The 14,714-nt window shown below is 44.6% G+C and overlaps 1 protein-coding gene across 1 annotated transcript in view; it reads right to left on the bottom strand.

Moving 5' to 3' along the window:
• Positions 1–14,714, bottom strand: part of PPA2 (inorganic pyrophosphatase 2) — a 161,484-nt gene that overhangs the window by 116,914 nt on the left and 29,856 nt on the right. Inside the window, exons 2-4 of the mRNA XM_033956747.1 lie at positions 13,055–13,116; positions 2,777–2,821; positions 2,125–2,178 (exon numbers count right to left, since the gene is read on the bottom strand). Coding sequence (XP_033812638.1) covers positions 2,125–2,178; positions 2,777–2,821; positions 13,055–13,116 — 161 coding nt within the window. The remainder of the gene's footprint in view (positions 1–2,124; positions 2,179–2,776; positions 2,822–13,054; positions 13,117–14,714) is intronic.

Raw genomic sequence — 14,714 nt, 5'->3', positions numbered from 1 at the left:
AGATTCTGGAAGAGTGAAAGGTGGCAAATATTATACCGATCTTCAAAAAAGGTTTGAGAGAAGATCCAGGAAACTACAGACCGGTGAGTCTGACCTCAGTACCGGGAAAGATGATAGAGGCGCTGATAAAGGACTGCATTGATCACCTTGATGGACATGATCTGATGAGGATCAGCCAGCACGGTTTCAGTAAAGGCAGATCTTGCCTGATGAACTTGCTGCATTTCTTCGAGGGAGTAAACAGGTGGATAGACAAGAGCGACATGGTCAACAGTGTATATCTGGATTTTCAGAAGGCGTTCGACGACTACTTCGGAAAATTGCATACCATGGAATCGAGGGTGAAATACTCACGTGGATTAAAAACTGGTTGGAGCATAGGAAACAGAGAGTGGGGGTAAATGGCCAATTCTCAAACTGGAAGAGTGTCACCAGCAGGGTTCCACAGGGCTCGGTGCTTGGACCCATGCCCTTCAACAGCTTTATAAACGATCTGGACATTGGTACGACAAGTGAGGTGATTAAATTTGCAGATGATACGAAGTTATACAGAGTAGTGAAGACACAGGGGGATTGCGAAGATCTGCAACGTGACATATTCAAGCTCGAGAAATGGGCATCGACATGGCAAATGAGGTTTAATGTGGATAAGTGCAAAGTGATGTATGTCAGGAGTAAAAATCTCATGCACGAAAATAGGATGTCCGGGGCGGTACTTGGAGAGACCTCCCAGAAAAGGGACTTGGGAGTTCTGATCAACAAGTCCATGAAGCCATCTGCACAATGCGCTGTGGCGGCAAAAAGGGTAAACAGAATGCTAGGAATGATCAAGAAGGGGATCATGAACAGATCAGAGAAGGCTATCATGCCGCTGTACCGAGCCATAGTGCGCCCTCACCTGGAGTACTGCATCCAGCACTGGTCGCCATACATGAAGAAGGACACGGTACTACTCGAAAGGGTCCAAAGAAGAGCGACTAAAATGGTTAAGGGGTTGGAGGAGTTGCTGTAGAGTGAGAGATTGAAGAAGATGGGCCTCTTCTCCCTTGAAAAGAGGAGACTGCGAGGGAACATGATCGAAACATTCAAAATACTGAAGGGAATAGACTTAGTAGAGAAAGTCAGACTGTTCACCCTCTGCAAGGGAGGGAGAATGAGAGGACACTCTCTAAAGTTGAAAAGGGATAGATTTCGTACAAATGTACGGAAATTCTTCTTCACCCAGAGAGTGGTAGAAAACTGGAACTCTCTTCTGGAGTCTGTTATAAGGGGAAAACACCCTCTAGGGTTTCAAGACAAAGTTGGACAAGTTCATGCTAAACTGGTGAGACTGGACTCATTTGGAGCACTGGTCATTTGGAGCACTAGGGGCCACCACGTGAGCGGACTGCTGGGCAGGATGGACCACTGGTCTGACCCAGCAGCGGCAATTCTTATGTTCTTATGTTATGTTCTTATATATGAATAAAAACAACAAAGTACATAAAATTACAATTCTACAAATCCAACAGGGCAAGGTAAGCATAAAAATACACCAAATCATCATTTCAGATTCAATCTTGGAAGAAAAAGAATATTAACATCTCCTCATTTTAATGCTCTTACAAACAGATGGGTCTTTAAGGATTTTTTTATAGAGTTTAAAGTCTGCAGCCTTAGACCTGCCACACAATTTGCTGCCATCCATGTTTTTCTGTAATGTACGTTATAAGTATTTTCAAGGGTCAGTCTCATTGCCGATTGTGATCATAAAGCACGATTTGGCATATATTTTTACGCAATGGCATCTGATATAGTAGCACACTTTAATAATTTAGCCATTAGAGAAGCCCAAAAGAAAATGTGATCTCCAATGCACGCTGTTCTACCTGACCAGTGTAAATCAGGTCTTTAGAAAAAAACAAATTCTGCCTCAGGTTTCACAAAAGGCATTCCCAATAAAATAAATGAATGCCTATGACCCTATACATTTGTAAACAATGCATTAATTAAACTTTTACATGGGTAACCCTATTTTCATGTCCTGCAAAGCACAGATACCCAGCCCCTACACAGCTTCAGGAAAGCAATAATATGGCCAAATGTTTTCATTTGAACTGTGAAATTTAAGAAAATTTTAAATACCTCCATTTTAGCATTTGTCCATCGGGGAACCTCTACAACCATATTAAAAATAACCTGAAAGAAAAGTCCAACATTTAAAAAACATAACGAAGCAAATACATGAAATTTGAATTTTTTTTTTAACTCTTCTGAAACTTCATCAGTCTCTAAAGTTTCCACTGAATGGAGAACATAAGGAAATGATGGCTTTTAGAAAGCTTTAACCCCCTTTTACAAAACCGCAGAAGCGGTTTTTAGTACAGGCCGGTGAGCTGAATGCTCTGCGCTGCTCCCGACACTCATTCAATTCCTGCACTAACAACCACTTCTGCAGTTTTGTAAAAGGGGGGAGGGGAGGTAAATTAAGAGTTGGGTCCTGATCTCTGAAAGCATGCCAGGCAGTTTCCTTGTTGAGTCCTGCAATTTGCACCTCTTCAAAATTGAGTACACCATCACCTACATCTTCAAGACTACCTACAAATGTGTGTAAATCCCAGCTACAGGTGACATCTCCCCTCATGTTCTTCCATGAAATATATAACTTTTTAATGCATCTTTTGCATGAACCCTAGTCTGTCCAGCAGAGGCACAGCAGACTTTGCACAATAATTGGGATTTTCATGCAATTACTTAGGAAATTTACTTTGGGAAGCAGTTCCTAACCTCGCCTCACCTCATTTCTGTTAGTTTTCGTTCTCTTTGGAGGAATGTCTTTGTCCTATATTTGGAGAGAGAAAAAAATGCATGTCAACTTACAATGCTTATACCAAATATGTTTTCTTGGTTTCTGTAGCACCACAGGTGTTTTTTTTCCATTCACAGAACAAAAACCTTCTAGTAGAATCAGTACACACATATTTACCTACACAACTATCAATTTATTCTGATTCAGACACCAATCAAGTGCAAAATGAAGTACTATACCAAGCTTTATTACCTTTAGCTGGGCAATTGTCTCCTGGTCCTCCAGCCTTCCAGCTCAGAAACAGTTTTTCCTGGGAGCAATGATTCTTCATTTATATATTCCCAGACATTATTTTTTAATTCTTTAACCATTTTCAATTTTTTCCCGTTTATCTAAAGAATCAGATCATGATCCATCAGGCTATAAGCCATGGCTCTTTTCAGAACCCAATACATGCACATCCCAGGCTATAACATGGCACTCTGGAGAAATGACAGGCATTCCTTTTACCCGGCGGCAGAAGAAGCTATGAATGCAGCATCCACCGTCCCCAATCCATGTTCTTTGTGAGTTGCAAGCAGGTACATGAATTATTTCCATATGGCAGTATGCTCCAAGCTCACTTTTCATGCCAAACTCACTCACTCTTACTCAGAAAGGAACAACTCTGTCTTTATAAATTTAGGGCTCCTTTTACTAAGGTGCATTAGGGCCTTAACGTGCGGAATAGCATGCGCTAAATTGCCACGCACGCTTGACCTTAATGCCAGCATTGAGCTGGCATTATTCTAGAAGCGTACCGTGCGGTTTAGCGTGTGGTAATTTGTGCGTGCGCTAAAAACGCTAGCGCATCTTAGTAAAAGGAGCCCTTAATATCAAGGTCTCTCATGATCTAAACTCAGTCAGTCCTAAGATCTTTCTTCTAAATATGTTTTTACGGGGTTTTTTTTATATTTTCAGGTCGTATATTTTTCAGTTTTTACAATTTTATGTTCTCAGAGGTATCTTTTCTATCTCTCATATTTTATGTTTTAGCTTTTAATTTTTACACTTATGGTCATTTTTTGACATTTGCACATTTCACCTTGCATTTCGCACTCCAGACCTCCGTAGAAACCTCTACTACAGCTTAGTAAAAGAGGGCCTATATTTTTATGAGTCTTCATTTATATCCAGTTAATTGTCTGATATACAATATATACGATGTATATAGTGATTAGTTGTTTTATTTTTTAAGATATGTTCTTGAGTTTTATCTGTTTGTGTTATTTTTAATTGTCTTATTTTTATATGTTTTGTCACCTGCCGGGGTCTTGGTAAAGTTCAGAAGACCTCCGGTAGAGGGTAGCACACTCCTGACGTGGCTCCCAAAGGGGGAGACCTCACTGGTGTCTCACTATCTTGGCTTTGCTAAAAATAAAGCACCGTGAGTCAAGTTGAAAAATAATGTGAGAAGTTTAATTAGTCACTTGCCACATAAATCATATCATCTATTATCATAGTCCAAGTTCCCTTTCTTCCCAAACAAGGGCAAAAAGAAAGAAAACAGAAAACAAAAAGCCTTTTAACTTTCACCCCAGTTCAGTGAAAGCACAGCAAGCTTGCTATCAATTATACTTCCAGTCCAGGTTTTAGTGCTTGCTCTACCTGATCACACAGGCTCTGAAAAACTCAGCACAATTAGTCTCTTAAGCACTTATCCAGCCCTGAGCTGGCGTCCTGGGCTTACTAACTAACACAGTCCAGTTTCTTCACCAGGTAAACTTTAAGCAAAAACACAAAATACAAAAACTGAAGCCTTACTGCAGGCTCCTAAATTTCCAGCCCTGATTAGCTCACAGTCCTTTGGGCTTCTACTGAGCTCCTGCACAGCTGCAATGTAGCAATCCAATCAAGCTGGTGCAGCACTGCTCTGAGCTTGTCTTTACAGCACAAAACAATCCAAACAGTTCTGCCAAAAACTCCTCTCCACTATTATTGCTGTACAGCCTTGTACCTGTAGTGTTTAGTGGAAAGTTGCCAAGCTCACATCCATGGCTTCTTCCATACCGGTCTCCAGCATACACCCTTCATCCAGGTCCATGCTTTCTGGTGTATCCAGCTGCTCTGCTGGTTCCTGAGGCATTGGAGCCTCACACTCCATTGGCTCTGGAGTGAGGTCTGGCCTTCTCCTGGCCCGGAGAACTCTCTCTCCCAGACTCTCTTGGGCAGCCTCCTTTAATGCTCTGGAGAGCTGCTTAACAGGCTTAGGGCCACGCCCTACACTGGGTGATCGTGTGCCTAGCTTGTGTGTTCTTGGGCTCCCCCTCAGGCTACAGGGCAGAATATCACTGGGAGCTTGATTAAATCCCTTAGTGTGACTGGAAGCTTTTCTGGGCCGGGCAGTTAACCTATACTCAGGGCACTGCTCTAGGCTAGAAGACTCAGGATAGGCAGCTGGGCTTTCAGGATCTTCTTCCTGATCCTTTTCAGGGAGAGTCTGGTCTCGAGTAAGAGACTGAGACCGGGGTTTCACTCTGACATGACCGTCTCGGGGAGCGGAAATGTCACATACCCCCTCACTTAAAGGCTGCCTAGTCTGAGGCTTCTGCTGGGGTGTCTCGTACATTCTAGACAGGACGTCCACATTGGTGTTAAGCTTCCCAGGCCTATGCACTACCCTGAATCTAAACGTTTGTAGGGCTAAATACCAGCGTGTTAACCTGGCATTGTTATTGCGCATAGTATGGAGCCACTTCAGCGCAGCATGGTCAGTGACCAGCGTGAACTCGCGTTCCTCTAGATAATGCCCCAGAGTTTCCATAGCCCACTTTGCCGCAAGGCACTCTAGTTCTACCGTTGCGTAATTTTTCTCATTCGGATGTAACTTCCGACTGAGATATAACAACGGGTGTTCAATCCCCTCAATCTCCTGGCTAAGAACAGCACCCACACCACTACCAGAGGCATCTGTTTGGAGAATTAACGGTTTCTTAAAATCTATGGCTGCCAATACTGGGTGGGCGCATAGACTTTTTTTGAGATCCTCCAGGGCCTCCCTACCTCTGGGTTCCCATTGTAACCTATCGGATCTCTCCTTCTTCAACATGTCAGTAAGCGGGCTGGCTCGGGAAGCAAAGAATGGGATGAATCTCCTATAGTACCCGATTAATCCTAAGAAAGCCCTCAACTGTTTCTTGGAGACAGGTTGTGGGTAGGTCCTGATGCATTGGACTTTGTCCACCAAGGGTCTTATCTGTCCCCGCCCCACTATATAGCCTAGGTACCTCACCTCCTTCTGTCCCAAGAAGCATTTCTTTGGGTTAATGGTAAACCCGGCCTTTCTTAATGCCCTCAGTACCGCTGCTACCTGCACCAAGTGTTCCTGCCACGACGGGGAATATATTACAATGTCATCTAGATACGCTTCCGCGTAGTCGTGGTGTTCGCGTAGGACTTCGTTAATTCCGCGTTGGCAACTAGCCGCCGCGCCATGAAGTCCAAATGGCATTCTAGTGAATTGGTATAAACCCTTGGGGGTACTAAAAGCGGTCTTGGGCTTGGCTGTCTCAGTGAGCGGGATCTGCCAGTAACCTTTCGTGAGGTCCAGTGTCGTGAGAAATTGAGCCTGGCCCAGACGATCTAAGAGCTCGTCAACCCTAGGCATCGGGAAAGCGTCAAACTTGGACACTTCATTCAGTTGGCGGAAATCAATACAAAAGCGGGGGGTGCCGTCCGCTTTGGGCACTATTACTATGGGGCTACACCACGGGCTAGTGGAGGGCTCTATCACCCCTAGGCTTATCATTTCCTCCACTAGCTGTTGGACTAGTCTCCTTTTTCCTTCCGACAGCCGATAAGGCTTGACCCTTACCACTTTACCCGGGTCTGTTACTATATCGTGGGTCACCACTTGTGTGTGTCCGGGGGTCACGGAGAATACATCCCCAAAGCTATCTACTAGTTCCCTCATTTGTTGTTCCTGTCTAGGGTCTAATTCAGGTCCTAAATTGACCTCCTCTTTTTGGTCTAACTCTGTCACCTGGGGTCCAAATTCATCCTCCTGGCTCTCTTGCGCGAGTAAGGCCAATACTTCCCGATCCCTCCAAGGTTTTAACAGGTTAATATGGTAGGTTTGTTTTCTCCCTTTATCATCCTTAACCCTATAATCCACCTCATTTAGGCGTTCGATGACGGTGGCCGGTCCCTTCCACTGGGCTAAGAATTTATGCGGATCAGAGGGAATAAGGACCAACACCCGTTCGCCCACTTGTAACTGTCTGTTTTTAGTCTTCCGGTCATAATATACCTTCTGCTTCCGTTGACTCCACTCCAGATTCTCTTTGCCTATCTTGGCCACCCGTGCCAATCTATTCCTCAAACTGGTCAGGTAAGAAACTATGTCCTCATCTTTTTCCGTAATAGCTCCCCATCCTTCCTTTATCATGTCCAGGATCCCCCTTGGACACCTCCCAAAGAGCATCTCAAAGGGGCTTACCCCTAAGGAGTCCTGGATTCTCTCCCTAGCTGCAAACAATACCAGGGGCATAAACAAGTCCCAATCCCTCATGTCTCCTTTTAGTACTTTCTTGAGCATTTGCTTTAGCGTTTGGTTGAACCGCTCTACCACCCCGTTTGCCTGTGGGTGATAGGCCGAGGTTCTAATGTGCCTAATCTTGAACCCTTGCCAAAACTGCTCCATGTCTCTGGACATAAAATTACTCCCCTGGTCAGTCAGGACCTCACGAGGAAATCCCATAGTACAGAATATTCCCATCAGTTCCTTCATGATAGCCGTAGATGTAGTCTTGCGCAAGGGAAAAGCCCACGGAAAACGGGTAGCTATGTCTATTACTACCAATATATAGCTGAAACCCCGGGGTGTTCGCTCCAATGGGCCTACTATGTCCATCGCCAATCTTGACAAAGGTTCCTCGATTCTGGGTAAGGGAATGAGAGGAACCTTAGGGGGTTTGTTTAGGGATAACCTCTGACATTCGGGACAGGATTTACAGAAATTAGTGACATCTTGTATAACCCCTGGCCAAAAGAATCTCTGGGTTACCTGTCTTTGGGTCCCCTCGGCTCCCTTATGGGCCGCTAAGGGGTGATCATGCGCCGCTTGCATAACCATTTTACGGAACCCTAGAGGTACCATGAGTTGCTCCCCTTTACCCCCAGAGCCTTCTCTCGGGCCTTCCCTATATAACAGGCCCTTCTTTATTCTAAAGGTAGTTACACCTTTTTGAGGGCCCGAGGCTTGCTGCCAAGCTTCTTGCAATGAGCAGTCTGCCCTCTGCTCCACGGCAAAGGTCGGGAAGGTTTCCCTCACTTCCTGAGGCAGCCATGGCACGTCCTTATCCTGGGCTACCTGTTTTTGGGCCTGGCTCCTTTCTTGCTGCTGTCTCCTTCTCTTAGCTCTAGAACTACGAGCTTGTTTTGGGGTATATTTTTGGAAGGCTTCTCCTTTGAAAGGGAAGATTCTTCCTAACTCTCCTTCTGGCTCTTCGGCCAGCGGTCCCTGAGAGCGTGTATTAACCATACCTTGTCTCTCTTTTAGGTACTCCCCTAGCCCGGCCCAATCTCGCCCTAAGATGAGGTTGAAAGGGGCTTTGGGTACTAAAGCTATAGGGACCCGGTACACCTTACTTCCATGCAGCAGGGTTGTAGGCCTAAGGGAATACCGGACTTGGTCACCATGGATGCACCGGATGGAAACTGCACGAGTCTCTGTTTTTAACTTCTCATTGGGAAAAAGCTTTCTCCAAAACCCGGTGGCCATCATGGACTGATCGGCACCAGTATCTACTAGGGCCATAGTTTCCTGACCTCCCACCGAAACACATACCATATACCCTCTTTCGGCCCCCACCCCTTGTGAGGCTACATAATCCCTTTTTTCCTGGCAATATCGCTGGGTATGCCCCTGCTTCCCACACTTGAAGCACCGGAGGCTCGTATCCTGTCCTGTCTTCCTAGGAGTACTGGGTAGCGGTTTCCTCTGGGAGGAATTCTGGGAATCCAGGGACTTGAACCATGGAGGCTGTTCTCTCCCTGTTTCCCCTCTACTGGGCCTATCAGCTTTTCTTTCCTTAAAAGAGTTCTGAGCATCTATGAAGGCTTCGGCTGCCTCCACTACCTCTGGTAAAGTCTGACAGCCTTGCCTGCGGATCCATCCCCTCAAATCTTTGGGGACTGCTTCGAGCACTTGCTCTCTCACAACCTCCGCAAAGAGGGCTCCAGGATCCGACAGGTGAGGCTGTAGCCACCTTTCTGCCAGTTTTGACAGCCTCTGTACCAACGCTTTGGGTCTTTCTTTCGTTAGTAACTGCGTGGCTCTAAACTTCTGTCGGTAGTGCTCACAGGTATATCCTAGGTAATCTAAGATGTGTGTTCTTACTGTGGCATAATTACTAGCTTGCTCAGGACTGAGAGTCTGAAAGGCAGATAGAGTTTCCCCGGCCAGGCAAGGCAACAGACGCACGGCCCACTGATCAGGGGGCCATCCGGCTGCTGTTGCAATACGCTCGAAGGCGTTTAAAAATTCATCAGGCGCGTCCCCAGGAGAAATTTTGCACAAATTCAATGTGTGTAATGGAATTTGTCCTACCATGGGCTGCGCCGGAGGACCCGGCGGATGCGCTGCGCCTGGGTTGGTCACCATAGGGTGTAATGTCTGAGCCCAGACCTTGGTCTGCTCGCCCATGGCCAATAGGATTTCATCATGTTGCCGCCTCGCGGCTTGCTGTCCAGAATGCCACATCTCCTGATTCGCTTTTATCAGGTTCTGTATGTCCTCTGAATGTTGACGTCTTTCTTGCGCCAGCACCGCTAGGAATTGCTGTGGGTCCATCCTCCGACCTGTGTAAAAAGACAAACACAAAAAAGGAAACCCAAGTGCGGTCTCACCAGAGAGAGTAAACTATCCCTCTTTGTTTTAACCCCGAGGAGTATCTTAACCGATACCTCTCGTATCCTCGTCAGTCCCCTCCCTAGGTACTCTTTACCTGAGGTACTGACGAGTCTGCGCCTTTGGTAAATAGGCCTCCTTGGCCTCCAGTCGTTCTGGCTGTGCTTGTACGTCCTGTTACTCCCGACTCAGGCACTTCCTTCTGGTCTGGTCCTTCCGGTGGTCCCTCAGAAGTATAGCCGGGCGTGGTTCCTGCAGCGTTGTCCTGCGTCACAGGAACACTCCAAAAGCAAAATTATGAAGCAAAAAAAAACTGCAAAATTTTCGTTTTTGTTTTTTTTTTCCTTATAGGTTCAAACTTGAAACCACCAGTAGAGTGTGCTAAAATCCCACCGCTGCCACCATTTTGTCACCTGCCGGGGTCTTGGTAAAGTTCAGAAGACCTCCGGTAGAGGGTAGCACACTCCTGACGTGGCTCCCAAAGGGGGAGACCTCACTGGTGTCTCACTATCTTGGCTTTGCTAAAAATAAAGCACCGTGAGTCAAGTTGAAAAATAATGTGAGAAGTTTAATTAGTCACTTGCCACATAAATCATATCATCTATTATCATAGTCCAAGTTCCCTTTCTTCCCAAACAAGGGCAAAAAGAAAGAAAACAGAAAACAAAAAGCCTTTTAACTTTCACCCCAGTTCAGTGAAAGCACAGCAAGCTTGCTATCAATTATACTTCCAGTCCAGGTTTTAGTGCTTGCTCTACCTGATCACACAGGCTCTGAAAAACTCAGCACAATTAGTCTCTTAAGCACTTATCCAGCCCTGAGCTGGCGTCCTGGGCTTACTAACTAACACAGTCCAGTTTCTTCACCAGGTAAACTTTAAGCAAAAACACAAAATACAAAAACTGAAGCCTTACTGCAGGCTCCTAAATTTCCAGCCCTGATTAGCTCACAGTCCTTTGGGCTTCTACTGAGCTCCTGCACAGCTGCAATGTAGCAATCCAATCAAGCTGGTGCAGCACTGCTCTGAGCTTGTCTTTACAGCACAAAACAATCCAAACAGTTCTGCCAAAAACTCCTCTCCACTATTATTGCTGTACAGCCTTGTACCTGTAGTGTTTAGTGGAAAGTTGCCAAGCTCACATCCATGGCTTCTTCCATACCGGTCTCCAGCATACACCCTTCATCCAGGTCCATGCTTTCTGGTGTATCCAGCTGCTCTGCTGGTTCCTGAGGCATTGGAGCCTCACACTCCATTGGCTCTGGAGTGAGGTCTGGCCTTCTCCTGGCCCGGAGAACTCTCTCTCCCAGACTCTCTTGGGCAGCCTCCTTTAATGCTCTGGAGAGCTGCTTAACAGGCTTAGGGCCACGCCCTACACTGGGTGATCGTGTGCCTAGCTTGTGTGTTCTTGGGCTCCCCCTCAGGCTACAGGGCAGAATATCACTGGGAGCTTGATTAAATCCCTTAGTGTGACTGGAAGCTTTTCTGGGCCGGGCAGTTAACCTATACTCAGGGCACTGCTCTAGGCTAGAAGACTCAGGATAGGCAGCTGGGCTTTCAGGATCTTCTTCCTGATCCTTTTCAGGGAGAGTCTGGTCTCGAGTAAGAGACTGAGACCGGGGTTTCACTCTGACATGACCGTCTCGGGGAGCGGAAATGTCACAGTTTAGACTCCTGAAGCAGACCTAGCAGTCAAATACAAATTGAGTCAAGTCCCCTTATATTCAATAAATTCATCCAGTTTTATGCTACAGTCTCCTCCGTTGTTTGTTGTCTACCTTTGAAATTGTGGTAGATTTGTCTTCTGCTACTTGTTTGCAAGGATGTTTTCCACCAGGGAGAACAGAAATAAAGATCAAGGGAAATATGGATGGGGCAAAGTATAAGCAAATCCTAGAGCAAAACGTGTTCCAGTCTGCAATAGGCCTGGGACTGGAGAGAAATCTAGGAAAAAATGATCTTAAGCAAAATAAAAGCTATATTGAAATGCCTCAGCAAGAAGAAAGTGAAACCCTCAACTAGCCCAGTCAGACCCAGACCTGAAACCAATAGAAAATCTGGGCAAGATGATGTCTGCAATCCAGATAGCCCTTGGGCAATTTGAAAGATCCTAAATTATTCTGTCAAAAATTTTCATCCTACTCTACAAAGTTGATAGGCATTTATCCCAAACTTATTTATAGTTGTTTTTTATGTTGAGCATGGTGGTTGAGATGGTCTGATGTTTTTTTGTATTATTATTATTATTATTGTTGTGAGCCTACCAGGGGCATAGGAAGTGCCTGCGTATATGTACAGCGCTGCATATCTATATAATGAATAAATACATACATACAAATTGTTGCAGAAGTACTGAGTCAAGGGGTGTGGAGACTTCTACATGCAAGACTTTTTGGTTCTTATTCTTAATTAGTTTCTAAATATTTATAGAAGTGTTTTTTCATGTTGAAAGACTAGAATATATTGTGTACATCAATGAAATGGATTCCTACTTCACACATTTCAAATTATCTTTTTCTAGACAGAAGAATGTGCACAAGGTTGTGAAGACTTACTACTACTACTACAATTATTTCTACAGCGCTACCAGACGTAAGCAGCACTGTACAGAGTCACAAAGAACAAAACAGTCCCTGCTAGGAAGAGCTTACAATCTAAACAGCCAAGACAGACAAACAGGATGTCATGGATATAGTTAAGGGGAATGGTTAATCAGTGGGCTGGGCTGGTGCGCAGTGGGCATTAGGGTTATGGATTGAAGGTATATAAAAAAGGTGGGTTTTCAGCCTTCTTTGAAACAAGGGAAGGGAAGGGGCTTGGCAGACAAACTCAGGTAATTTATTCCAGGCATAGGGGCAACTAGATGAAAGGAACGAAGTGGAGGAGAAAGGTACAGCTAGGAGCGGCTTATCTGAGGAACAAAGTTCTCTGGGAGGTGTATAAGGAGAGAGAAGAGAGGAGAGATATTGAGGGGCAGCAGAATGAACACACTTGTAGGTCAGCAATAGGAGCTTGAACTGTATGCGATGGTGGATAGGGAGCCAGTGAAGACTTTTTACAAGATCCTGTATATCAGTGCACAAGTTTACAATTGCTTCTTTGAATGCTAGACAAATTGTTTCTTCAAATTGTAGTGTACCTTTAACCAACTTTAAAGTGTACCAGGTTTAATACTTGGACCCAGATTCTTTAAAGGGCACCTAACTTACGCCCCCCCTCCCCCCCCACCTTTTTACTAAGCCACGGTAGAGCATCCGAGCCTTGACAGCAATATAAAAAAGATGACTGTTCACAGTTAAAATCCACATACAGTATGATCATTTCTCACTGCAAGATAATTTTTTATAGCTTTGCTAGATTCCAAAACTTACGTACGTACCTCCATCACAGCATACAGCGGAATATCGTGGAATGGGGAAATATATTTGTCCTCTGCATCCTCTGCAAAAGAAAAAAAGTCAGCAATATAGATCAGACTCAGTTTCATCTGCCTACAGAAACATGTACTGCCTTTCAAAATCAAGCAAAGCGGTTTATAATTCAAAAGTAAAATGTCAAACAGAAAGGAGCTACGATTTAGATAGGGCAGCAAAGAAAATAAAATAAAGAAGACAGAAAACCGGGATCCTTAATAATATAGGGAGAGCCAGCAAAAGGTTTAGGATTAGAGTCATAACTCCACCATTGACGCCAACTACTGTTCTGCTGGGGCCTCAAATGCCGAAACAAACAAATGAGCTTTAAGAATTGATTTAAACTTTGCAAAAGTCTGTTCTGCCGGAACAGGGGGCCTACTAAAAAAAAAGAGCATCAACAAGTAGCTTGTTATCTTGTAGAGCTTAAAGCTGGAATGGACAGTTGGTCAGTGGTCAATGATTGATTGGTCCATATGAGAGTGTAGGGTTTAATCAATGCGGAAGAATAAGCAGGGGTGCCAAAATGTAGGATCTTGTGTGCCACTGTGAATATTTTATGTTATATAGTAACATAGTAAATGACAGCAGATAAAGACCTCAGTGGTCCATCCAGTCTGCCCATTAGTTATCCTCATTAAAAATACATGATTAAATTAACTTGTTTCTTCTTTGATATTTCTGGGCCATAGACTAAAGTCCACCTGGTATTATCCTACATTCCAACTGCTGAAGTTGCCATCTAACCTCACTTCAGCCTATCCAACCATCCCATTGTTTGCAGGATATCTACCATAAAATCTGGCCAGTAATGTCCTCATGTTCCAAGTTAGTGGAGTTCCCACTGATGTCCTTCCCAGCCCATCCTACACCGAATCACCATATATGGGACACAAGCTGTACAAGTCTGTCCAATACCGGCCTTAGTTCTTTGAATTCTAAAAGGCGCTGGTAATCAGATATGGTACTTCAAAAAGTGTACCGCAGTCATAAAGGCGTGCCATATGGATGATGGTGTGTGCAGTGTTGTAGAGGTTAGAAGGTGATTTTCTAGGCTCAAGGGTCAGTTTTCTTTGGCGGATATGGTGTAGAAGAAATGTCTTTCCTTCTGCTCTTTACTAAAAGAGTAGCATGCCTCTAAATAATACACAGGGCACTTATAAATTTCAGTTCACAGGTCTCTGCTCTTTTCTGCTCTAATAGGTTTGATCTGTTTTTCATAAGTCTTCCTTTGCTCTCTGCTGAAATGAAATTTTATGGATTTACAACACTGTGCAGCATTCTTGACCTGATAATTTGCATTTGGCTTGACAGATATGAGCACTTCAACTCACATAGTGCACTCAAGTCAAATTCATGAAATAACTACAAAATAAGTTGAAGGTGACGTAAGGGACCATGCAAGAGCGACAGAGAATACTGGTGCTGCCATAACTGGCAAGCAAAAGAATAGATGACTGCATAAATTACACAACACAGGGAATCCAGGACTCTCGGATGTATTAAACGTTTCATGCTCAGCTTAAACAATAGTTCTCACCACCTAAAACCCCAAGGCTGCCTCTCCCCACTGCTAATTTATAAAGTGCTATAGCTGGCCAAGACCTTATTTCCTCAAAGGACCAC

This window comes from Geotrypetes seraphini, chromosome 1 (assembly GCF_902459505.1).
Source record: "Geotrypetes seraphini chromosome 1, aGeoSer1.1, whole genome shotgun sequence".
Lineage (NCBI taxonomy): Eukaryota > Metazoa > Chordata > Amphibia > Gymnophiona > Dermophiidae > Geotrypetes > Geotrypetes seraphini.
Note: the sequence above shows the minus strand (reverse complement) of the source record. Positions and strands in the feature narration are given on the sequence as shown.